Source organism: Acanthochromis polyacanthus, chromosome 14 (assembly GCF_021347895.1).
Source record: "Acanthochromis polyacanthus isolate Apoly-LR-REF ecotype Palm Island chromosome 14, KAUST_Apoly_ChrSc, whole genome shotgun sequence".
Taxonomy (NCBI): domain Eukaryota; kingdom Metazoa; phylum Chordata; class Actinopteri; family Pomacentridae; genus Acanthochromis; species Acanthochromis polyacanthus.
Window position 1 is genome coordinate 32,364,285 of NC_067126.1, and position 27,490 is coordinate 32,391,774.

At 41.3% G+C, this 27,490-nt stretch overlaps 1 protein-coding gene across 1 annotated transcript; it reads right to left on the reverse strand.

Annotated features, from left to right (window-relative positions):
• Positions 1-107: 107 nt before the first annotated feature.
• LOC110963125 (disintegrin and metalloproteinase domain-containing protein 23) lies at positions 108-25,669 on the reverse strand. Its single transcript, XM_051958535.1, is given in 27 exon segments — positions 108-1,986; positions 4,800-4,890; positions 5,301-5,412; positions 7,038-7,206; positions 7,318-7,437; positions 8,576-8,681; positions 8,789-8,852; positions 8,954-9,004; positions 9,095-9,175; positions 9,272-9,358; positions 10,005-10,076; positions 10,172-10,271; positions 12,205-12,256; positions 14,460-14,502; positions 14,504-14,548; positions 14,638-14,722; positions 15,558-15,709; positions 16,548-16,631; positions 16,883-16,948; positions 17,121-17,191; positions 17,650-17,722; positions 19,393-19,456; positions 19,594-19,676; positions 20,421-20,484; positions 24,113-24,189; positions 24,514-24,731; positions 25,428-25,669. Coding segments are annotated over 27 exon segments (2,352 nt in total). The 5' UTR covers positions 25,504-25,669; the 3' UTR covers positions 108-1,940.
• Positions 25,670-27,490: the final 1,821 nt, after the last annotated feature.

Below are 27,490 nucleotides of genomic sequence, written 5' to 3' on the forward strand. Positions count from 1 at the left end.
AAAGTCAGCTCCACTAAGTTGATGTCTCAGTTCATCGCATTTGTCATCAAGCAGTGACGCACTGGAAATCAAAATCAGTTTGGCAGAGAAAAAGATGGATGCTCAGATAAAATTTGTCAGTAGTTTATTAATCGGTCCAACTGTACATGATGCAGTGAGAGAGGAACACTAGACGATGAGTAACATGGAGGATTACAACGATGCCAGTGCTATGGCAGCACCTGGAACACACCAACTATCAGCTGGACTGGAAATGATAGCCCTGCACAAGGAAACTGTCCAGGCCCCAATATGTACAGGCACCATACAGTGTGTGTCTGTGTGTGTGTGTGTGTGTGTGTGTGTGTGTGTGTGTCTGTGTGTGTGCATGTGTGTGACTAAAAACATCAGATTGGATGAAAAACACACAAAAATGATTTTTTTTTCGGTTCCACAAATGTAAAAGGTTGCTCTCTCGCTTTTCACTGGAAATAGTAATTCAGTTCTTTTGTGTAGTTATTTGTCCATCCACAGTTTGAGTACGTTGAAGCGAAATGAAAGGAGAGGTGGGAGTGGCCAAATACAAAAGATTAGCTGATTAGCAGAGTCTTTTTTCTTGGAATTCCACGTCTATATTGTTATCACTATTACCCATACTTTTGTGCAATATCTCTCTTTGCATAGTAAATAAAAGTTAAATGTTGTTTTTTTTTTTGTTGTTTGACATGCACCTATCTTTTGTAGCATATTTTTCTTGCGGATTTTGGGGACTCCCATATAGAATTATAAGCCCACTATAGTGATTGCATGCAGCGTTACCAGTAGAGCTGAACTTGATTCCTACTAAGAATTCATGAGAGCAAAAAGGCTAAGCCAGTATAGTGGGTGTTGATGAGGACTGTTAAGTGAGCGTCTGCACGGACAGACTTCATGCCCTCAGCAGTACGAGAGGCACCACTGGCTGCAGACAGAGGAGGGGAAAGTGCTCTGTGTGCAACAACATCCATATGTTCAGGTGATTAGTTCTTTGGCTTTTGAGTCACTGTTGAGGATACTTCGGGGGTCGGGAGGAGGAATCTCGTGACGTTAATCGAACGTGATCACAGTCTGAATCTCTCTAGAACTGACAAGCTTCTCCTCGACACCACAGCTGCTTTGTCCACTTCAAACTATTTTTGCCCCAAATCATAGTAGCCAGTGTCATTTTTCTTCAATAACATTGCCAAAAACACCCGCTATACAACATGCTGAGATTAAAAAACAAAACAAAAAACAAAAGCAATTGATGTCCTTGTAAAATATGCTGTCAATTCCAAACCTGAAGTCCTTATTTATGTACAGTAGTTTTGTGTGTGTGCATTCACTATGTGGTCTGCACCGCCCTTGTGGGACCTCACATGCAGCCTCCTTAATCTTCTGCAGCACCTAAACGTGAACTACAGGAGCTTTAACAGGCCTTCAACCACGTTTGGTTTTTAACGAGGCTTTCTCCTGCACTGGAAATATTTTTTCTCTTTGTATGTTTTTTTTTTTTTTTGCGGTATATTCATAGCTTTGGTAGCCATGCAGAGCCCTGTAAAGAAGGCTCTTCATGCCAGGAGGCCAGCAAGCAGCACGCTTTGTGTGGATAATCATGCCAGGTGAGAGAGTGGTGTGGATTCCGCCTGAACGCCTGTGCACTGGCACTAAAGGATGGAAGAGGAGCTCTGTCACTCTAGAGATCAGGGTGGGAGTGGGGGAGATAGGGAGAAAGGAGGGGTCAGTTGTTACATGGGTGAGGTGGAGTTGAGAAGGCTGCATTTATAATGTCACTACGATGGAATTTGTTAAAATGTCCACTATGTCTTTTTCAAGTAAATCTAATGCCAAAGATCAGCAGCAGTTAAGTGCAGTCCAGCTGTCAGGTAGCCAACTAAGGAAGCCTTGGAGGAGTCCGTCTCTGATTGCCATCTCTCCTTGGGTTAAATGGCTGTGGCGTTGGGGTCGTATCGCCGTTTCTTCACATTTCTTATGAGGAGACAGGAAACAGGAGTCAGAGTCTGCAGTAGTCATGTCTGCAACACAGCTAGCAACCTGGACAAGCAACCACACTCATCTCTCCAGCTGTGCCCATAAGATAATGCTATGAATTGGGTTTTTTTGTGTCCCATTCAAGAGTGCCAAATGAAAGCTTTGCACTTTCTGAGGACTTTAAGATAAAAGGCTGAAGATACTGGAGTGAGGAAAGGCCGGTCCACGTTGGCTGATTCAGTCTTTCCTGCAAAAAGACACTCAGAGGTATTTAAAGTCACAAAACTTTGTTTATAACAACATCTTACACTAATCAGCAGCTGGATGTGACTTAAATGAGAACATATACCCACTTTTCTGCCAAAAACTCATTTTTTTCCGGTCTCATTTCAAAATTATCTAATTTGGAAGTTTCATGATTGTAAATCTCCTCTGATGCCTTCTTGCAGACAAGTGCTGATTGGCTGGTGCGTGCAACATCAGTATACAATGTGAAGTGTAGAAGACATCTCTTATTACCAGTTTTGATGGGAAAGACATTAGTTCCACTCAAAACATAACCATCTGGGAGGAAAGAGCTAACATAAAATATTCTCTATAGAGGAGGGAAAGAGGAGACAACCACAAAAACAACGACCACAGTAGCAGCAGCAGCAACAAGAACTACTACCACAACAGTGGGACAACAACGATTACAACAACAGGAGTGATGCATAACCTCCCCGTACTGTGGCTTGCTGTGGGGCTTCTATCACTCTGTCATGCACCTGTTCCAATAGTAGGCCAGTAGAGGGTGGCACTATTGCTGTGCGTGGTTCATGCAGTGCAATGCGCCGTGTCTGTACCAGGTCTGTGAAGCAGGCAGCAATGGCAGCCGGTGTGGGCGGGGTCCGAGAGTCCTGCTCTGCTCTAGGGCGGAGCCTGTCCATCCAGGTGGGTGTGGCCAGCCATGGCACAAAGGCTGCAGGCAACAAAAAGGTCCTGGCTTCTCTCTCTCTCTCTCTATCTCTCTTTCACTCTCACCACTCCATTTAAAGTCTCAGCCTCAAAGGGTGACGGATTGAGAAAAAAGATCACGGAGGTGATGAGAGCACGACAACCCCTGGACCAAATCACTCTGGGTTTGGCTCAGCCTTTGTGCAATGAACTGACCTCCTCCAAATCAACAAGTCAACATGCAGAAATATTTTGTCTCTTGATCTATTTTCTTTGCTTCTTTTTTTTTTTTTTTTTTTTTCGGTGAAAACCATGATGCTTTGCTATCTGGCATGCTTCGGTGGCTGCAGGATTGTGTTTCTCAATTAGTCCTTAGGTCTGTTTAGATTAAAATGTGTAACACCCCTGTTGCTCATGACAGCAGGCTAATCAGCGGTAGACTTCTTTAACATAATTTATTGTTCCTCGCTACTCAGACATGTTATATCTATCTTTGGGTCTCAGAGGGGAATAGGGTTTTTATTAACACAAGCAAACACAATGTTTTACTTTTAACATTTAGCTGTAAAAGTATTCCGTCCCCTCTGCTTTGTGAGTTATCGGCTCCTTCACTGAACATGCATGTCAAGCATTGAGCTCTGCCCGTCTAATCAGTTTGAGGTTTTGCTACAGATGCACAGACACCCCCAGTGTCTCTCCAAGTCCCATTTCTACGTGTGAAAATCCTCCACATCCTCGTCTATAAAGCAACCAGGACGGCACTTCAGATACATGTTAAGCGTGTGTTTCTCTTCGTGTGTGTCTCATGAGGATTTTTGCAAGCATTTCGTCCACCCCGGGGCCCATATTCTGTAGCAGGAGCTCAAACCCTGGTGTCTAGAAGCAGCAGGGATGCTAGAGTTACAGCAGGAGAGGCATGCGGCGTGTTGCTTACTTAAAGCCCCATCCAGTCCCCCCCAGCACTATGGCAGCCACAAGGATGGCTCCGGCGATGGAGCCTATTATTAGATTGGTGGCACTAGGACCTGTAAAGGGTTATGGGGAAAAAGACATGAGTTTCTATACTCACTTACTGTACCAATAACACGCAACTATACAATGACGATTTCACATGGAACAGAAAACATACCATAAGTATACTATTACAGTAAAATGATTGGATCTGAGAATGTATTTTGCATGCTTTCCAGCCCCCTTTTAGTGTGTAGAAGTGATGTGGATGTAATCAGGCAAACGCCCTGGGAATATTTACATGTATCTGGTGTCAGCTGAGGTAGTGATTATCAGTGGTTTGTCTGTTAAGGTTGTGCAGAAGACTAGACCCTGGGTATCCATCACTGTAGAGGTTTAATTAAACAGAGATTGACAGGTGATGTGTATAAGTGACCTGCGGTATGAGCAGTAAAAAAAAAAAAAAATGTTTTTAGGGGTCCCAGTCACCACACAGCCTACCACTGACTGATAAGCCAGGTCGCTAACTGGACACTTCTCAGGACTGTTTTCATCTAAATGCCCCACATGCCCCAGAAAGGAGAGGATCACAGGAGCAACCACATAACGACTAAGAATAAGAGAAAGAAAAGGGAGGAAGAGGGAGGATGAAGAAAGAGGCTTGTAGTAATGGGGAACAACGGGAAGAAGGAGGAGGAGGGAGGAAGGGAAGGAAGGAAGGAAGGAAGGAAGGGAAATCCATCAATCAATCACACGACACTGAATACATCCAATCACATGACAATTATATGGTCATCACCAACACACAAGAAAACACAAAGCCACCGGGACGCACACACGGGCTCAGGCCGGCTCACGAGACCGCCCGCACACTGAGGCACCACTATGAGAGGAAGAGCTGTGAAAGGGTTAAAGATGCTTACTCTATTCCCCACCCTGTGCCTCCAAAAATCACCCCCAGGGCCAGAATGGTCCCTGCTACTGCCCCTATCAGCCTGTTAGTGGCCACGCTCACTGTGCAGAAGGAAAAGGAGCATTATTACCACCCTGTCAAAAACAAAGAGCAGGCTTCTGCTTCAGAGTCATGGATGAAGTGACACGGATGCTTCCCGCCCCCTTTAAGCACCTCCCCGTCCCCCATGGTCAAAGCATCAGCTGTGCAGCTCAACTGTGATCAAAGTAAACAGATATAACACTGCTTTTATATTCTCTTTCCAACTGCATTTCTACATTGGAAATCTTTACGACCACTGTGAAACTCAAGTTGCAGGAATCTGTGTAGACTGAGAATGACACTGAAATATTGCAGAACAATATAAACACTATATCTATATATATTATCAATGTGAATCTACATGAGTGCATCTACATTTGAGTGTTATTCATTTCTGTAGATGGCAGAGGTTGAAAAAGAGGAAACCGACCCTTGGGTACTTCATCTATATGGTCGTCAGGCTCTTTAGGCGGGTCAGCCATGCTACAGTCTGTCCCCGCCCAGGTGGTGTCACAGGTGCATGTGGCGTCGTTGTTGCACACCTGTACAGAGCAGACAGGAACAGATGAGGCAGTGACGGGAATGCAGAAGTCCTAAATAAAGGCGCTGACACATCAGGTGTATTTTTTAGCGCTATACCCAAGGGGTTTGTTCCCAGCAGCTATCTTTACTCTGGGTATTTATAGAAGGTGATTTTTTAGTTCAGTTCTACACTTTATAGCATATTTGGACAGGTCTGCCAGCAGCAGTTCAAGCAGAACTTAATCTGGTTGCATTACACAACAATGGCAGGAGCCAGAGAAACATAATGGAGTAAATAAAAAGAGAATGACAGAATGTCCTAATATTCTATATCATGTGGAAAAATAATAAATATACTGACATTTCCATCATATGTGTTCTTCTGTTATTTTACAGATTTTTCTTACTTATTTCCATCAAACTGGACGAAAATATTTAAACACTATTTCAACACCTTCAATGCAGTGTTAAGACATAGTAAAGAAAACACGATATATTATGATAATGATTATGCCATTTTGGAAGACAGATAAAGTACAGGCCATTACCGATTCCAAAGTACTTGTGTTTGATGTGTTTGATATATTCACATAAAAATTTCTAACATCAAACAATCATTCCAAACGATCTACACATTTCATCATAGATAATTTGAAGAAAAAAAATACTGTACTCATTATATATTACATAGCTGTCATGCATGTATCCAAATGTGTGTTGTGTTTTCCTTGCTTTCCCACCCCTCCCTCTTCTCCCATCCCTCCCCTTTGCCCTCTTCTGTCCTTCTCAACCCGCCCGGCCAGCAGGCAGATGGGTCCCCCCTATATAGAGCCGGGTTCTGCTCGAGGTTTCTTCCCTGTTAAAAGGGTGTTTTTCCTTGCCACTGTCGCCTTTGGGCTTGCTCTGGGGGTCAGGCATTTGGGTTCTGTAAAGCGTCTTGAGACGAGTTGACTGTAATTGACGCTATATAAATAAAATTGAATTGAATTGAATTGAATTATATAGCACATTTTCTGCAAAAAATAGCAACAAATATAATCTAGTATTTTAAGTATTATTGACATAATAATTAAAATAATTGTTTGGTTGTTATTTTAGTGATAATATCTGCCATTTTACAGACATTTCTGTAGAATTAAAAGAAACCAGACACAAAATCTACATTGTCGTTCACAAAATTGCAGATTAATAAAGTCTGCATTTCATTTAAGTGGTTAAACTGTACGACAATAAAACCATAATCACCACCAAGTCAATAGTTTCCCCTGTGTTTTGCGTGGACGAACTGTAACTGAGGTTTTCAGTGACTGAGCTGATCCTGATACTGTAAATGTTGAACTGAAGTGTGTTTAGTCCTTGATGAGACTAAAAATTCACTGACCTAACTTCTAAAAAAACCAGCTGTATTCTACATCTTTTCATCATAAATGAAGTGGATTTTGTTGACTATTTTATGCGATATTTTCAAAAGTCACCAGATTTCTTGGTCAGAAAATCCAAGTCAAACCCTAATTAGATCCCACTGTGTGTCCAGTTTATGATTATTATTGAATTTAGGGTTTTTAACGCGTTTATCTATCTAGGAAGTCTGTCCTAAGTGGATCTCCAATGAGTAAATTGTCGGTGGGTATACAGCGGGACTCACCCCATGGGCAGAGCACACCTGTCCATTAGGTCCGCTGGGGCAGGTGCTCATGTTGAGTGACTGGATGGGCAGACACTTGTGGTCAAGGCACATCATTGACGGCCCACAGGGGGTCCCGTCCTCCACGTAGCCTAAATCAGTGTCATCATCCAAGAGGACATGGGCACCACTGAGAGAAATAAGGAGGGAGGAGAGGGGAGGAGAGAGAACGCGAATCAGATCTGAGAAAATTTAACTTCAGCATTCAACAAATGTGGTAACAAAGTGGACATTTGTTTACGTGCACTGTATCACGTTGCCTTGGTGATTGAAGGAGGTGGGGGTAACTTCTCCTTTCATCATTCCAATGCGTGGGATACGTCCAACATTGGTGCACAAGAGGTAACCACAGAACACGTCGCTGTAAAAGATAAAGAAATGTGTGCAGACACCACTCTTCCACCCACATTTGGACTTTTCAGGTCTACCTCAGCGATTATCAGTGACGCACTGCCATCCCGTAGAAGGAGCAGATAATGTACTTTGCTACTTGTTGAAGAAGCAGGTTGATAAACAGAGTGGATTAAAAAAAAATTATTAGCAAAAATAAGGGCAAAACAAGAGAAAAAGTGAACCCCAGAAGAAAAGAAACAAAAACGACAAATTAACAGAAAGTTCATTGCAAGCTGTCACCTCCTCTTATTGTTTTATTTGAGTTAAATCTGCACTGCACTATAAATACTGGTTAGATTTCTGTCTAGCTTGATCCCAACATCATGCAAATGTAGGCAGCAATAACCTTACAAATTAAAGGCGGGGGCAGTTTTTGGAGAAGGCACCAAAGTAAATTAATACTTATATTGTCATAATGACTTTAACACATAAAAGTTTAGCGTTTTTTCAGCCTCCCAGAGCCCAAGAAATGTATTTTTGTGTCATAATTACATTTTGAAGACTTGAATACAACAGTGGCACAGAGATTTTATGCACATGAACGAAAGGAAATACAAAACTCAGGGAAACCAGGATAAAAGAGCTATTTTAGCACATGTGCTAAGTGAGAATATTTCCCTTGAACAAAAAAGAACAAATGATAGCTTGTAAAACACAATCACAACTTTTCAAGACATTCTTCCTTTGAGAGAAGTGTTCTCTGTTGCCCTCTGTTGGGAGGCTGCAAAATAACCTGGAACTGACCATCCTTGTATCAGGACAAGAGGCTGAGGTAACCCTAGAAACAAATTAGTCCTTACAGTTTTCATCAAGCTTCTACACTCTGAGAACCTGAGAGAAAAAGTTCAAAAAATGCACCTCTGCACAACTGGAAATAAATGCATCAGTTTGGGAAAAGTCAGACACAGCTGACCCAGTTCTGATGCTATAAAGGTGTAGGAGGAGATAATTTCAGACACTGTTTGACAGTTCAACGTGCACTACATTTGAAGCATACTGATCCCTTTAACACCAGATTCTGTGTAGAATAAGAAAGTACTCTCATCCTCGCATGCACAGAGGAAATGTTGATTTAATTTCCTGCAATATCTTCATTTGTAACTCACTGTTTGCTACACTGGACCCATTTGTCTCCATCCTTCCCACAGTTTCCCTTCTCTGTGCCCTCTGTGTTCAGCTTCTCATAGCAGAACTTTTCTGAACCTCCAGCCTCTGAAATAAAACAGAGGAGGGATGAGCTGCACAGTCACTGACAAGAAACATCCTGCTCTTTATGATGTATCTGACAAGATCAGATTTAAAAGGAGTACTAATCTTACTTGACCCCCAGATGTATTTACACTGGTTCTCTCTGGTCTTGCACTCCCCGTTGTAGCAGCGTCCCTTCAGATAAATATGGAAAAAAAAAAGAACATTCTCAGTTTGCTCCCCCTCTGGTGCACGACTGCTCCTGTTCGGATTAAATAGAAGTGTTCATCTCATACCTGGTTTACCTGGCAGAGGTAACCATCTTGTTTATGAAGGTTGGGTGGGCACTGTGAAATTACAAACACAAAGCATCTCCTTAATCATCCACTTTATCCTGAACATTGAAATGGAAACAAATGAACAGTGCGACATGAGACCTGTCCAGAGTCTCCAGAGCAGGTTTCTGAGATATCACAGTCGTTCACAGCATAGCGACAACTGTAACCTCGTGGATAGAACTGGCAAGAAAAGGAGACAAGACACAAGTATGAGTGAAGAGTTTTACAATTGGATCGTTTGTGCTGTAGAACTTCAAGAAAACACCACACTCATACCAGACATGTGGTGTTGCAGCACGGTCCGTCACTGCAGTGGGCACCGTTGGCGAGGGAACACTTCTTGCAGCATTCCTTGGTGCAGTCCTGAAGAAAAAGATGACTTTCACCTGTCTGTACAAATAGCTGATGACAAACAGACGTGACGTACTGTCACACTCCTCCTGTGCCAGCCCCCGATCCAGCTAATTGAGCTCAGCTGAGGAGAAGCTCAGCCAAGGAAGCACAGCTGAGCTCCATGTTCAATCACTGCAGCATTTAAGCTGGCTTCTCTGCACAACACGCTGCTGGTTCATTGACTCATCCACGCTCCTCTGTTCATGCCATAGCGCGCTCCATTGGAATCCTGCACTCTGTTCATCGTCGTTTCCTGGACTCTGCCCCTCCCTTGGACAACTCTGTCTGTTTCCCTGCCTGCCTCTCACCCCCTCCTGTGTCTCAGTCTGCTCTGCTCCTTTTCCCACCCGACTCTGGACTTTATGTGAGTTATTTTCCCGCTACTTAGTTCAGTTTTGATTCAGTTTGTCTCGGCCTACTGGTCCGCCCTCTGTTAGTTAGTTTAGTTTTCCTTCTCCATTGTTTCCCTCCGGCTTCCCTCACTCAGTGTTTCTGTTCATTTAATATTCTGGTTTCTTTTAATAAAATCATATTTAATTCCACCCTCCTGCCTACACCTGCTGCTTGGGTTCAAACTCCCATTTTATGACACGTACTGATGGAAGAACAAACTTACCGCTCTCCCTCCGCAGTCACACTCCTCTCCCACTTCTACAAATCCGTTTCCGCATTCTCCTACCTCAAACAACTGCCAAGAGAGGATGAGCCGACATTAGGCGAGTAAGTGTGATTTTTTTTTTTTTAATAGCAGTCGCGGCATGTAAAGAGGGAGGTAAAACTAACCTTGGTTGGTCTGTTAAACAGACATGAGCCTCCACCTTTAAGGAGGAACTCCTTGTAGTCTGTGATGCTGCATTTGGAGAATCTCTGTGAGTGTTGGACTCTGCAAAGGGAAAGAAAAACGGAGAGATGTTTCATGAGTAATAAAAGTCAAATATTGTGATAAGCAGCATTCATGGTGCTTATATTCTTTAAGTTCAAGTATTTGGAAACAGTGAAGCTATATATGACACAAAAATGACCTAAATAAAGCTCTGGATACACAGACAATAGTTGTTTTGGTCTTATTTGTTGACAAGAAGAAAAAATACAGAAATATGCTTTTATCTTTTAAACTTGTGTGGAGCTTTTGTCTCCCCCTTCTGGCAATGAGAGTAATTTCACAAACACCAATGATGTGTGTTTACAACTTCTGTCTTTTCCATAGATTGTTTTCTTTCAAAAACTGTAATCCTTCCTCTCAGTGAAGTCTGCTTATTGTCTGGAGCATCCAAACTTTTCTTGGATGCGTCCTAGGGTTGTCTGCCTTGCCCTCCACTATACTTAAAGATGCTGTAACCTACTCCGTCTCCTTTGCTACGGTGACTCCCCTTCTCTGCTCTAACAAACCAGTCATTGCTGGTTGATGTGCAAGGCCAGCGTGGGAATGTCGCCGCTGAAACCCCATTGGAAACTCCCATATACTGCAAAAGACAGATTTACCTGCCGCTGACAGGCTAAATCAGCACTCTGTGAACTTGTTTGGCAAGAGCCTGAATAATGGATGTTTATTTATTTCAATTATATGTTGAAGTTCCAGACTGTACTGACGGGACAGCACTGACTGTAACTGTAAGACTGAATTTGTGTTCACACACTCGCAATCCCGCTTTCAGTTCAGAAGTGAAAAAATATCTCCTAACAGTCCTTGATCAGATACAGAAACATGCGTCTTGTCTGCTATTTTGTATATTAAACACTTTTCCCATTATATGATGCATTTTCAGTGTGTCTTAACCAGTATATACCCTGGGAGCAACTTACAAGAACAAGATCAAAACATGGATGAGTTTATATTCAACTTGGGTCAAATTGAGGTCTTCTCTGTCTTATCTTGTCCAGCTATCACTAATACATCAGGCAGCCTTTTGATCTCAGTACCGGCTGAATCGCAACACATCTTTTTTACATCAAAATAAACACAAATGTTTCACTCCTTGTATTGCAATCTGAGAACCAGTCTGCAATTGTCTGTGACAATATGACTTGACCTCTTTGGGCAACAGTCAATATTTCAGGACTTCCAGTGTAGCTAGCAGATACCCTGATAACAGTAGACTTTCTGTTACAAGTGCAGATTATATTCTGGCAAACCTCGAGACACATATCTACAAATGAAGGCAGATAAATTGAAAAAAAGCTGATAAAGTTCATCTGTCATCAGATGATAGTCAATGATATGCAAAGTGCATTTCGCCCTCTTTTGGTCTCTACATAGGCTATTTACCTGCATGTAACCAAAGCTTGTTCAGACATAAAATGGAAAGATTCCAGTGCCAAAATCTTCCCAACAGATTTTGCATGTTCATATGCAGAATTCTGTTTTTTCAGATTGTAAATGCATCTGTCGCTACACGCCTCAGACACAGTGAAATGTTAAGGAAGTCGAATAAATAGCCATAGCAGTCAACAAGAAGATGAGTTAGTGCAGGTGAACAGAGAAAACAGACTATTTAGTAATGATATATAATATAAATAATGATGATGATCAAGTTACTTGGGGTCACTCACTCACTTGAATAATATTTTACTGACTGGATAAGTGGTGAAAATCTGGAAGACTACAAAGCTTACAAAGCAGACTGAAACCAGGCACGGATTCAGAATTAATACACGTATTAATGAATGGAAACTGAACAATTCTCTCATTCCCACAGTGGTGATTATTACATTACTGAGAGCACATGAACAAGAATCTTTTATTGTCCCACTATCTCTCTCTCTCTCTCTCTCTCGCTCTCTCTGTGTATGTGTGTGTGTGTGTCTCAGGACATTACCCAGTGTCCTCCATTATGCAGCCAGACCACAGGCTAGCACAACCACATTCCTCTGCAAAACACAAGACACAGAAAGCAGGAAAACCGCAGGAAGGCACAAAGTCAGCGAGATAATAGATTTTGGATTTGAATAAGATTTAGGAAGCATTTCAAAGGAATATGTTCAAATGATGAGAATCATCATTAACTAGTGCATTTGGCACCTGATATCCAAAGGTTCTGCTGAATAATGAAGAATTCCTCCTCTCTATTTTTCACTGACATGCTCACTGTCGGCCGGTTTGGGACCGTGAAAGAATTCTGCTGACGGTTAACAGTTTTTCAGGCTTGCGATTTCTAGCCTGGCAGCTGTTTGATGACTTTGCCTCATTAAACACTGAGATCTCAAATCTGATGGCACAAATCCCTATTTGAGACGGACACGACGCAGTCTACTTTTGGACCACTTTTTTTTTTCAAAAGACAATGAGCTCATCTCTCCATCTGTCACTCCTGGCACCGAATCTAAAGAGACAGTTTGATCCAATCAAAAACACCTTTTTGTTTTGCAGGCACCCTCTGCTATTTTAACCTTGTGGACTCCAAGCAGTTGTAGAGCGTGATTTATTTATTTGTTGTTGCTTCTGTCACATTTTTACTCTCTATGGGCTCACTTTTCAGTGCTGCACCTCTGACTGCTGAGTCTACATACGTAGATATGGTATTTTGTCATTGCTTTCATACTTACCTATCTGCTTTGTGTAAAAATAATCTGCAGTTGAGCCAAAAAGCTGCAGATTTTTCATCATGGGACTACTGGTCACAGCTTAGTCAAAAATCGTTTTTTCTGTTGTGCTAGAAGTGCACAATGATTGTTTGTTGTAGAATATGGAAAGAGAAAATATGTGGATTGTAGATAGAAGCGATTCCGATGAAATACAACAATGTTAAGCTTAGACTTGATTAAAAATTAGATTTTGTTCTGTTTTGACAGCTTCTTGCTCTAATAAATACAGATTTTTTGTTTGTTTCATATTATTTAATGCCGAAAGATATGTCAATATCCAGACCTAAAATGTAAACTGCACTTTATAAAACTAAATTTATATCAAAATATACAAACTTAAATTCAGTCCATCAAGTATTATAATAGTGTGTTTTGTTTAAATAAATACTCAGAAATGTGAAATTAAAACACAATTTTTTAAATCCTATTTAAACTTTAAGTATCCAGTCATGTCAGTTATTTTAGTTCAGAATATCTGCCATTGTGTCAGCATTGTGGAGGGCATGCAGAGTTTCTTGTGTTGTTAGAATTCTAAAGAAACATTTCATTTAAACAACAATGTCTCAGATTAAGCAGCAGTGGTGAAAAACCTGCTCTGATCTTTTATTTAAATCTTTCCTTGATGCATTCATGTGTTCATCGCTTTGATGTCGCAACAGGCAAACGTGGAGCTGATTTTAATTCATCTCTATATGCTCTATATATTAGGTTACATACTGTTGGGCAGATTGTTAATTCTTCTCTGGGAACCAATAAAGCCCAATTGGTTAATAATGTTATTCATTTGAATCTGGGCTTTCTGTGTGAAATTTGCACACAACAAACTGAAGTATTTAGATAATTTAGTGGAGTTTAAAAAGCAAAATTTGCTTTTTAGGTAACAGAACAACTAATTATATATCAACTAAATTACAAGCATCTCAAATTTGTTCTTAAGTACCGTACTTACATATAAATAACTCAGTTACTTTTCCACGTTTCCGGTCACACCACAAGCTGTTTTGTGGACATGTTTTTTATATAACTTTCTTTTCAAATGGCCCACAGAAAGAGCCAGATATCTCAAAATCTCTGCAATTACCCCAAGAATGACCAATAATATTGACTTAGCAGGAAATGTGCTAAACAAGTTACACTAAGTGCATTTAGAATTCATAGGAACAGAGCTAGATGTCATCCAAAGCGCATCTCCTTCAGAAACAACTAAAAGTATGTTCAATGCTGCAGCAAAGGGCTTACAGCTGTGTCTTAGTGTTTTTTAGGACTGAGGCATCATCTGAAAGGTCATCCTGACTTCAGCGTGGTTTTTTATTCCACTGTTGGGTCGGTGAGGACAGAGAGGAGAAATAACTGAGATGAGCGATCACAGGGTCGACAAGAAAACTAATACTGATGTAATTTAAGTTGTCATGAACCCTGTGAGTTCAGCCCTCATTCATCTTCCTCACTCATTCTAGCTGTGACTTAATGAAATATGCTGCATGTATACTTCTCTTGGATGCTGGGTCCCACTGGATGCCCAGGTTCTGTGCCTAGGTCTGGGGCTAGAGACCCCACCATGGACCAGGTGGTGCCGTACTGTGGGCACGACACAGAGCAGAGATTATTCACCTGCAGCCTGAGATGCACGCACACAGTGATGCTGGATGTCTGACAGCAAATCTCACCTCATTGACCCCGACTCCACGGCTCGCTGAACACATGCCTCCAAAATATGCGGTGCTGCTTCTGCGGTAGTGGAAGGTCACATTTCTACAAGAATGATGAAGGTCAAAGAGGAAGGCGTGAACAACACAGGGACGGCAGAAACATCACAGAGGATTAGGTCAGTCAAAGAGTGACCTGAAACAAACACTTTATGTGAGTATTTGCTTCTGAGGACACAGAATAGTTTCAGCTGTAAGTCACATCCGACTAAGAGCACCATGAACTTACAAAGAGTATAAAATGAGCACAGAAAGTTGCAGAGAAATGATGTCCAACTAAGCTCTTAGTGAACTTTGTTGCAATCTTCAGACGTTTAGTGGTCAGAATCAGATGTACTGCAGACAATATGGAGTTCAGTTACTCCATAAAAAAATACAATAACAACAAGAATGCATTAAGCAAGAATGAAGCACAACAACTGCCCTAAGTGGATTTCTTTCTTCTAGGAGGCGACTGGTATTTAAACATAGACTGGGCATTAAAATAGTATTTGAGAGGTACCAATTCTTTGTTCTAAGAAAGTAGTAACTGACACTTCTGGTAAGTAAGGGCCACAACTCTTTCACAGTACGCAACAATTTCCAATTTGCTCTCCAAACATGATTCTCCTCTGTGGGTGATTTTCAAAGCATTGGCAGACAAAGATTCTGTATAGAGCCAAAAAAAGCTAGAAATGGCCACAGCAAGCACTTTTACAATTATTATTATACTGCTTGCAAACAAATGCAATGGGGACTATCCCAGAGAATGTTTTCCCCTACGAGCTTTAAGACATTTAAATCATGAGAGGAAATTCATAAAACTGCAGGAGATTCAAATTAATACCTAAACGCTGCATTAAAGCTGCACTAAAAGTTTAGTCTGATTGAAAACGAACTTCGAGAGGAGCTGCACAGAATCGGCGTGGTGCTTGATGCTTGCTGCCTGTACTTGGCAAAATCTCGCCAGCATTTCCAGCGGCCCTCACACTTATGGGATGTGATCCTTGTCCGTCCAGATCTCCACAGCAACGAGCACCACACGCGTATGTAGCTGCGTCTTTGAAGATCTGCCATTGAAGCACGCAGCGAAGGGAAGCGCAACGAAAGACAGAGCAGAGAGAGACAGACAGAACAGAACAGGGTGTAAATTTCAATCTGAAGTGCCGAGGAGGACAGAACGGGCGATGTAGCACATTGGGAATGGACAGGGAGAATAAAAGGGGGCCGTTAAGAGACGAAACGAGCCAACATGGATATAGTCTATATCTACATCTGTCTTGAAGCCGTGTTCATACAAACTGAAAGAAACAATGCGATGTGCGCACCTTTGCCATAGTTGTTGTTGCACTGAAGCTTAACATGCTGATTGTTCGAGAATGTAATGTTTGCCTACGTTCTCCCAAACCTTTAGTTTAAACATTATGAGTATTAGCAGTAAGAACAGCTGAGGCTGACATGGGAATGCCATTTAGTTTTACAAGGTACTTGCAAATAAAATATGATTGCTTGCTCTTGAATGGTTTTTTATGCCTTTTTATTCTGCTTATTCTCTGAAGAACATATACCCCCTTGTGCGACAGTAAATGTACACTGACCCTTGAATCTTGAATTATAAGCAGTCCGTCACTGGGACAAAGTCGAATCTAGTCCTGCCGTGTGTGAGAGGAAAAGTCAAATATCTGGGGACTAATCCATAATATAGAGGTGGAATTAATGTTACAGGCTAGGTGACCTAAAGGCACAAGAGGAAATTCGAGGGAGCACCAAATTTACTGTATTTTCACTAAGGAGGACATGTCAGTGAAGGAAAATCCATTAAAAAAAGATTAATGTTGGGATATAAATTCTAACAGCGAAGCAGACATTACACATTTCTCAAAGGGTAAAACTAAAAGCTTACTCACACCATCCACAAGATTCACTACTGACTGTGGCAAAATTCCTCGTGTGCTGCTGTTCTTGTGTCGTTTATACTGCGGACAGAAAGAGAGAAAAAACCAAGAGAAGATAATAAGCTGCAGTGATTTGATGATGCACACATGTATGATGCAAAGTGTGCTACATTCAGTAACACTGCTCCCTCTGGTGGGAAAGAAGCAGACTAGGTCTAAAATATTAATGAGCTGTTTCTATGTAGGCTATATGAGAAACTAACAGCCATAGTCAGTGTGAAATGATGAAAGACGTCAAAGCAGGCCTTTAAGTTGTTTCTGAAATCACATACCATATTGTGGTCACTGACTATCATGACTTCCAAATATTTCATCTCCTCAAATACATTGCGAGGCATCTGCAAAACACAACACCAATGACAAGGTATAATTTGGAGTCCTTGTATCACCACACGTCTGACCATGCACACTGCTGTAAAGTTATTATTGTAAGCTCATTATATAATGAATCAGGGTGGGTGCACTAAGTTGATGCATTACTTTAAAAAAGGAGTGAAATCAGAGACTTACTGCTCGCTTTTTCCTGCGCTTCAGCCAGGATAATTCATCCAGCTCTGAGAAGAGCTGCTCCTCCTCCTCCTCTGCAAACACACACACACACACACCACAAAGAAACAGTGACACTTGAATGCACTTATTAAGTATTTACAACTGCAAAGGCTTTTTATTTTACAAGGTCAAGTAACAGGAATGGGTCTTGCATGCGATTTTCCTTCTAAAACTGTCTCCCTAAATTCCACTTGAAGCACGCCAGAAAAGAGACATGAGATTTGTCACCATGGCAGAAGTGGAAGAAACGCAATCTTTCATGCTTTGTGGATGTAACTAAGAAGCATTTGGTCCATAATTTCTCACGTGTTTTTACTTTCCGTTGCAAAAGCCATAGCAATTTTACTGTAACCACTCGTGGCCATATGTGCGTGCTTCATGCTGAATATGTGGAGGGAAGATAATGTCAGGAGAGGTGTGGCAGCCGTCAGAGGCAGGAAAGTGATGGAGAAGGTTGTTTTGAAAGACTGATGACAGTGATGGAACTCACCCTGTTCCTCTGAATCATTGTTCCAGGGAAGGGAGGCTGTTCTTCTGAGTTTGTGAGGCCTTGCAGCTGTATCCTGCAGGGGCGAGGCAGACAAGTGAAAAAAGACTTATGAGGAACTGGGCCAAATGTGTCACGAATCTGAACCCCAATCATCAGACAGTTGGCAGAAAAAAATAGTGAATGCATGTGCATTTCTATCTACTGCTGTTATGTAAATATTAAAACTTTGCAGCAGCGGATCATAATATTCCGCCACTGCAGAATGAGATGGCATAGATGAAAGAGCACCAGTCAAAACGTAAAGTAAAACTAAGACTATGAATCTGTTTACATGATGGAAAGCTTGATAACGCAGAACAAATTCGGGAGGTGCTGAACAACCGGCTGTGTGCTTCTGGAAGAATTCTGGAACAGCAGAAGCCTGAGACACATTTACATCACATGATTTCTGTACACCATCATTTATTCACTATGCTTGTTTCATTGCACTAACTCGCATGCAACCTTTATTAGCATCAAGTTTTCTGCTTCTCCCAAGCATAAAACCTTTTTTGTAGTATTTTGGGACTTTCCAGGCTGGTGTTTTTATGCACAAATTGAAACTTTACTACATCTTCATGCAAACCACAATCTGAAAAGAATCTAATCAATATCATGAAATTGAATTCAACTACTCAGACCCACTAGTAATGCTCTGAAACTCAAAATTTGAGTTTGAAAAGCATGTTTTTGTTAAAAAAAAAAAAAAAAGCAATTACATGTTTCAGAGACAGAAATTATAAAGGCAGAATGTCAGATTTTTAATTTTCTGACAGTCCTTGAACTCCTCATCTGTGACATAATGTGTGGTTGGCATACTTAATCAAATCAAATAATCCAAATCACTTATTCTACATGTCTTATTTTAAATATTTGGCAAAAATAAAGCATTTGCTCTCGAACATGTAAAAACCACAAAATGCTGCTGTAAAACCATTAGTGACTCAGGATTGACTGACGGATGCAGCAAAAATTCAGGGACTTTTTGGCTAAACTAGGCTGAACTGTTTTTCTACAGAGCAGATTGGAAAAAAGTATGGAAGCAAATGAAACATCCAGACCGTAAAACATCTATAGCATGTGAACTCCCCATGTTTTTTCCAGCACTGCGTGTATTGAATTCAGGGTTTTCCATTTTTCTAAACTAAATAATTAAAGAAATTCAACTTTGGTGTTTTCTTTTTTATGCTTTATGGCACCGTAACTTTGTTACACTACACAAAAGACATTTTAAAGCTCTCTGTACTTCCAGCCATGATTGAGCTGTTTTCATAGAGGTGCAAGACTTTACATTACAAAGAAAATGCGCCCACAGTGAGAATAAATGTGACAGGAGCAGCTCAGGGTTCGGAGGGGTAACACCTGGATTTATGATGACTAATATACAGCAAAGATGCTATTTGTTTTACTACAGCAGCATATCAAATCATAAATTCCATGCATTTAAACAATGTCAGAATAATAGAACTAGAATATTACAATATAAGCTGCTATATTTAATTACAAGCTCGAATTCTTTTGGCCGGACATGCTTTATTATCTCATGTCCTTCCTTTAAAACCAGGAGTATCCTTGGAGAAATCAGGACATTCTCAACTGAAGACATAAAAGCAGGAAAAGAAGAGAGTTGTGCATGTGTTTCAGAAGTGTCAGAGGATATTTGTGTGAGATATAGTTTGGTTCTCTGTGACAGGAATAACTTACAATTGAATGGGTCTGTTGTAAGGGCTCAATTAGATACACATGGACTCCATCATCAAACATCCCGCTACCAGGCAGAGGAAGAAGAAAAGGGAGAGAAGCCAGTCGATACTGAGTCAATAGACGCTAAGGAGCAGAGATGAGTATATTCACAGATATTCTGAACACAGCAAGGATTACACACAAACGCTGCTGTTCACTTACTGCAACCCGTTGCAGGTAGATAAGGCCACATGGGAGTTATCGTTCCCTCTCACCTGGCCGTGGTAGTAACAGTGCTCACCGCCCTGCGGGAAGAAGACACAGCGCTACAAAGCAGCATCACAGCAAGCAGCTCTACTGGTAAGGCACGTGAACCGCGTCTACCTAATAACCATGAATATTCTAGTAGTTCTAAAAATGTAACAGCTTGTGTCACAGATGCCTGTTTGGCTTATTTGCTGTGCAAACCTGCAGGGGGTCTCCATCTATGCTGGAAGTTAATACATTGCATGGTGGGTCCTGGCACTAGTAGTGACTCAGCTGTCAGATCCAGGGTAAGCAGAGGACAATCCCCTTCCTCCCCCATCACCACCACACCCCACGTCTCTCTCTTTCTTTCTCTTTCTTGCTCCCTCTCTCTCTCTCTCACTTCACCCATCCCACCCTGCACTGATACTGCAGAGTGATTTCTTTCCCTCGTCACGTGACCAGAGCTCCAGCAGGAGCTGCAGGGGAGCAAAACCCTGCTGATTCAGCTACAGTATGCCCAGCCCAGCTCTCTGCCTGATTCAGCAGCAGCAGCAGCAGGAACCAGCTCTGATCCCCCTCTCTCTACCTCCACTTTCCTTCTGTTTTATATATCTGTACATTTTGTTCTTTTCCTTATCCTGCAAAGATCGCCTCCATCTGGATTAATTTCCCAAATGGATATTTGTTTGCATCTTTAGTTTCACAGCCACTTTGTTCCCATAAGGCCTATTTGCTTCTTTTATTTTACCAACAATAAGTATGAAAGACAATAAGAAAGATCATCTGTATTCTAACATTACCTTTGACAGAACAGGTTTTCCCCCTTCATAGTGGATCTCAACATAATCTGAAGACAGCAAGTCACTGATGAGAAACAAAGACCGCAGTTAGTTAAGGTGGAAGGATATGATGCAGCAGTGACAATAAAAACACTCACGAGCCCGCTAGTCTGTCTGTCTGACTCTTGCTTTCTCTGACTCAGATACTGTGGTTTTAAACGAGCGGTGAGTAGTGCTTTGGCTGGCGTTTAAACAGGAACACTCATCACCACTGCGACCGGATTAGGCTTCACAAACACTCCCATTGCCTCTCCAAAGTGCGGTGGAGATGTTAAATGTTGCCTGCCCTCCGGAAAAATTATGATGCATGCACTCCTGAGGATAATTAACGAGTCCTGCAAGAGGCTGCACAAACAAAACCTGGATTTGGTAAAAAAAAAAATTAAAAAAAAGAAGAAGAAAAATCTCTCCACAACATGTAAACAAACAGCACTGTGATAAAAGCTCTCACTCATTATGCAAAGTTAAATTAGAAAATCTAAAACAAGCATCTGAATGTACATTTTTTCACAAGTTTCTTCCTCATATTTACCAAAATGACACCAGTGATTGAGAAACAGCACAGACAACAGGAACAGGAACAAGTTACCCCTTCTGAAAGCTGCCAATGAGGCCTAATGTGATAAATGATTGTCAGCCCTCGGCTTCACCTTGAACACAACAGTCGTCCCGGCGGTTCCTGCTGTCTGAGTCAGCGTCCCTCACCATTACACATACTCAATCTGTTAGCTGACTTCAAGAGACTGCAATTTCTGCCACAATGGCGCTTTTTTCTGAGTAACCTTGCAAATCAAAAACATCCTCTCTCTCTCTGTGGACATGTAGCCGTGTCACAGCGTGGAGGGGAAAAAAAAAAAAGAAAAAAAGGAGGGGGATGGAAGTGATGAATCTGTCTTGTGACACCGGCAGTGTGACATTTTTGAGTGATGCTCAGCAGCATGTGAGCAGGAAGTGCACCATTATGAGAGGAGAGTCGAGGCATGAGCAGCATCACTGAGAGATTCCTGAGTGAGGGGCTATTTATAGCTTGACAGATGAGGCGAGGCGAGAAGAGTGGGCTACACCGGAGTGTACTGGTGTTTGTATGAGTGTGTGTGTGTGCGTAGGTGGTCAGCGGCATTGCAGAGTGTGGAGGGGGCAAAGCGCTGGAACATGAGCATCTCAAAGGTTTGTTTAAATGTCCGTGAGAGCTACGACTGTGAGACCACGAGGAGGAAAGTCCTGCCCCGAAGTCTCTCTCCGTAGGTGCCACAATGCAGCAGGAGAAGCAGCAACGGCAGAGAAAAGCAAGAAAGAGGTGAGGCAGAGAGGGAGACTAAGAAAAAACTGCAGGAGGTTCTCACACTTGGCACCAGATCAAATGCAGCTCTAAAATCCGGTGCCAGCACGACGCTGTCACGCTGCTCATGCAATTTGCTTTTAATAAATGAGGATGCATTGACGAAAGGTCACCAAAGTATTCACAGAAACACAGCAGGGTAAGAAATGCACCACAGTCCTTTTTTAAGATTCAGCTCCATTGATGCTAAACTTACGTCTCCTAAACGCGAGACTCACATTAAGTTGCTTAAATCATCGTTTCGGTGGCTCGCAAACCCAGGTGCAGTAAGAGGTGAGCAGATAAAGTGGCAACCATTGGCAGGTTGCAGACCTATCTATATTTAGATCAGTACTGTCGCAGCTACAACACTAAGCAGAATTCAAACCCCTGTTCTCACACAAAAAAAAGGCATCTCACAGATAACCTACAAGCAAACAGCTGGGAAGCAAGGTCACACTTTCAAGCCGCTACACTGCTGTGAAGATTTTCTGTTGTATTCTGTTCTGTTAGGTGTGAGAGTGTACAAGGTAACATTTGTCAGACATGATGCTCTGTGTCTTCTGTGAGGCTGTGTGAGCCGGGAAGGACAGAAAGTTATCACTCTGCTACTTAATAAATGCTACATGTAAACACATGTGATACAAGCGACGAAACATTTACACAGAGAGCACTGAAGATGTGTGAGAAAATGCAATTCTTTCATTTAACCTCAGAGAGTATTCTAAATGTAGAGCGAAGAAAGACAAACACGCTGCAGACAACGAGGCAGAAGACTCTCCCACTGGCCTTCCTGATACGGTGTATGATCTCCAAACAACATAAAGCTCAACAGATTTCTAGAGTTGCACATTTGCACGGCAAGACAAATACTATTCGCTCCAGATAGCTGCTGAAATGTGCACTTTGTCAGCCTCTACGCCGGTGCTGACATGATACCCAAACTGCTACGAAGATGGAAGAGCAGCCAGAGTAGCACTTTGCATCATTCACTTCATTACTGTGTGTGAACAGCTGTAAAAGGGGCTAATTCACAGGAGCTTAAGCTTATAGCACTTCCTCTATAATCTGCGATTGTCAGTCGGACACAGACTGAATATCCCACCACAACAGACGACAATATAAGATTACAGAATCCAGTTTTATATCCCATTAAGGGACGTGAAATCCAATAAGCATTTTAAGTCATTGTAGCCATGTGCATTACACCATCATGCATGTGGACTGGCTACTTTATGGAGGGAGTAAATCAATATTACTGAGTGTCTGTATGGGACAGTGATGGAAGACCACAGAATAACTGTCTGCTGGCTCATTCTGATGCAGGCCTATGAAGCCTTCATTCAAGTTGTTCAGCTGTTTGTCAGCTGAACTCAAACTGCTCTTAGTGCTTGGAATCCAGCATGCTGACCTATTCAATTACAGTTTCCCTGATTACGTTATCTTCGACTGCTGCTGCATTAGTCACAGATCTGACATATAATACATATAATTTACAACCTATAGTCAACTATTGATGGGAATCACAAAGGTTCTCACCTTTGTCTCAGCTATGAAATGTATCAGTTGTGCAGTTTACGGTTCTGCTTTGTGTCATATCATCAAAACACCAAATCTGTCAATCAATATGTCTCAGTGCACTTAAGTCTTCTGTATGAGTCAATCATGACCATTTTTTCCCATTAATCCAATAGTTTTTTTAATTCTACTGTAGTTTAACTTTTTCTACATGACATACCTTATTAATCAGGTCTACTTTAAAATTAGTAAAAGAAGTAGCTCTGCTTTAAGAAATAAAATATACATCCCAACTTTCATTTTCAGTTTTAAAAACATACTATATAGAGTGCTACATAATGTTTTTTATATAGTGTCTGTAGAGAGTGTGTGTCAGCCACTTTTCAATCTCAGCATGGTTAAAGATACTGATTTTCTGCACTTTTCAGCTCTTTGCTGTCAACATGACCTTGACAGCAAATACTGTTAGAAATGAGGCAAATTCAAGCTTATTTTCCTCCTGATGTGTCTCCCATAAATGTAGCCAATGTGGCTGTACGAATCATGCCAACTTTGCACTCACCACCTCCGTTGCAGAGATTTTAAAAAATGAGGGCTTGCAGAAACTAACACATGCGCCTCATACAGCTTTTCAAATAAACACATCATTCATTTCAAAGGCTTGTCTCAGCATCTGACTAAAAGCAAACACAAAGAGTAAAGCTAACTGCACAGGTATCAAAGCCTTTAATGGCCACAGAGTCTGAGATGTAGCTACGAAATCAATAAAATTAGCCAAAATGAATCACTGCAGTCAGATAAGATGAGGAGGACTCACTTGTTCAGCGACAGATCCAGAATAAATCTGGAGCCGAATGCCTCTAACTGGAAACTGGCTTGGGCGAGGTGGATCGCCTGCAGGGGAGGAAAAAGAACAGTCACTAATCAGATCATAGCGGCGTCTACAGAGCCAGAAAGCTCCAGAGTCCATGTTCAACATCATCTGCAGCCCAGCGGACAAATAACAGATGTGTGGCATGAAAGGCAGAAGGTAATGTACGCTGCGAAAACTGGAAAAAAAGGCTTCTTTCAGCATGGCTGCTTTGGCATCACTCCAGATCTTAAAGAAACAGATTAATATTAAGCTTTAACACAAGCCATTATAGGGGCGTCACCACACATCTCGCTAACTTTTCCCAACATCCCAGCATCAATCTACCTCATCCATCCCTTCCTTACCTGGCCTTCTGTGGGCTGGTTCTTGGCCCGGGTGTTCAGGTCATGGTAGGTGCTCTCCGAGTCCTCGTTCAGGTAGTAGATCAACCGCGATGGGTAGGTGATCACATGCTCTACTGCATGGTGTGTTATGTTGTCTGAGGCAGGTGCTGCAGTTGCCTGTTGCTTCAGCAGTACTGCCACTGCATCCCTCTCAACCTTGTCCTCTACTCCTTGAGAAACTGCCAGGGAATTTCCACCGCACAGATATGAAAAAAAGCAGGATCGACCCGCACACGCACAGACACACACACACACACACACACACACATAGAGCCAGCTGTCATCCTTTATTCATGAAACACATTGATAACACTGAGCCATAGTGGCCGCAGCTTTAATGCAATTCTTCACGACACAGTTCGGCTTCACTGCTTACATGCCACACTACACTGACAGCTAAACGTGCTGATTTAGAACAGAAACTGCTTCATTTGACTAGAAACTACTTTTGATTTGCTTGGTGCCAAAGTGAAAACTGCATCAGATCACTGCATTAAATCCAAGCAGCCTCAGACAGCAAGCAGAAAATATCACACATTTGAGCAGAAAAGCAGCCCAAGTTAGTGTTAATTCAAATGTGGCAACCACTCATAATAAAGAGCTGTGTTGTTTTTTTTTTATTAGCTGAAACAAAAGATGCTGAGATGCTGTAGTCTGCCCTCATGCAGCATCACGTTGAAGATGCCGCATATTCAATTCAGTAATTCCCCCTCTCTCTCTCTGTGTGTGTGTTTTTGGTTACAAATGCACCTACAAGACAAGATCTGACATTATTTCATCCAAACACAGAAAGTGAAATGTGCACCTAGTTAGCTGAAAGTGATGGGAAGGGGGGGGGGAGAGAAAGAAGCCAGCAGGCTATTTGCAATACGTACCGGATGAAGCTAGCGATGGATGAAGCCAAGGCGAGAGGACGCTGACGAGCAAAGTGGCCAGAAATATCAAATGCATGATTCATATTTGATAACTGAAATATCTCGATATCAACACATCAACGCAGTTAATAGCTGGCGGCCCATTACGGCGGGGGAGGTGCCGAGCAGGGGGGCTTTCTTCATGGAGACACCGGGCTCTGCTGCAGCAGGAGCGGCTGAGGAGGAGGAGGAGGAGGAGAGTCAGGAGGGAGGGAGGGAGGGAGGGAGGGAGGGAGGGAGGGAGGGAGTAGAAGGAAGGCGGTGGCCAGGCAGCGACTGGAAGTCAAACAGCGGGATCAGGCTCCTCCTCGTCAGCTCAGAGATGTCTTTCCTACAGCCACGGTGGACCAGCAGAAGCCCCGAGCTGGTTGGACATCAATGGAGCAAACATGAAGTGACTGGTGGTACAGTAACATGTCACCATATGCTTAAATACATCAGAAAAAAACACAATAAAAAATGAAAACGGCAGTAAAACATGAAGTATATGTCTCCTCCTTACCAATAGATATAGTCACTTTTTATTTTCTTAATTGATAGTGACCTTACAAGTCTTCAAAAAGTATTAAAATAATTGTACTGGTGGGAGCATGGGAGGAAAATAAAGGGTTTTTAAAAAAAAAATATATATATATATATATATATAGGTAACACAATGTGCCATTTACCACACTAACAATGTCTAGATTGTATTTCTGATCAATCTAATGTTATCTTCTTTGAAAGAAACTGCTTTTCTTTCAAAAATATGGACATTTCTAAGTGACCCCACACTTTTGAACAGTAGTGTCTATATATTTACATATACATATTTTTATGTATACATACACACACTTTTACTTAGTGTTAAAATGAGAGTCTTATCAAGGGTTATTTATTCATTTGAAATATTATTTGAAAAATAAACCTTTTTTCCTAATATGTGAAAATGTAAGAATGGTGCTTCTTACAGCTTTTGCATGCTAATGGTAAAATAGCATTAAAATGAAAAAAAAATACTTTAAGTTGTGTTGATGTAATAATCTGACAGTTCAAAATTATCCTCTGTGGTATTTAATAATAATAAACATATCCAAACTTTTGTTCACTGTTAAAACGAAAGTCGTGAACCAAAAAATGGAAAAAATAAATAAATAAATAAATAAAATCTGTAATATGTTAAAATGTAAGAGCACTGCTGAAGAAACTTAAATCAATCTATCATTGATGTTGCAGTTACAGTCAGAGCAACAAATTTAGAAGTATAGTAACCTTATGCAAGTCTGTACTGCTAATTCTAGAGTAACATGTGAGGCAAGATTATATCTATATCTATATAGCTATGTCGTTTTCTATAGATATATAGATATATATTTACATTTCTTCTGTTTCATTTCTTCTATATTTTGAAACAGACAATGTTCTCACTGGGGGCATTTTCCCCTGGTTTAGCCAGTAAATTATCCAAATTGTTGCTGTAATATATAAAAGTCAGCATGCTTTTGTTAATGCATGAAAATATGGGGAGGTTTTTGGCCACTGTAGTAAACAATAACAGGATACAGACAGAATTAAGCTGCTATTTTTAACTTGATGGTCTGCCAATTAAAGACAATTTCATATTGTTCTCTGTGCTCCTCACTGGTGGAAGAAGCATGAAGACTTTTCAGCAGCAGCACATAATAAGTATACTTCACTGTTTGTACAAAGCTGCACTGAAACAAAGAGAATTGCTGTTTAAAAAAGTTTACATTTCAGTCTAAATGTCTAAATTTGGTTAACATATAATATTATCACCAAAAGTTTAAGTTAGATATACTTAAACCATATCATACCTCTCAAATGAGCATTGCTGCCACTTACATTTAAGGAAAGTCAACTTGGAGTTTCTAATTTTTTGAACTATAATATTCTCATAATTTTGTCATTAGACTTCTACTGTTCTATATTTATTCTGTAATCCTGCTTCAAAAAACAGCAATTAAGTTGCAGCAGAAAATTTAGGAAAAACATGTGATTCCAAAAAAAGCCCTAAGTTTCAGTAT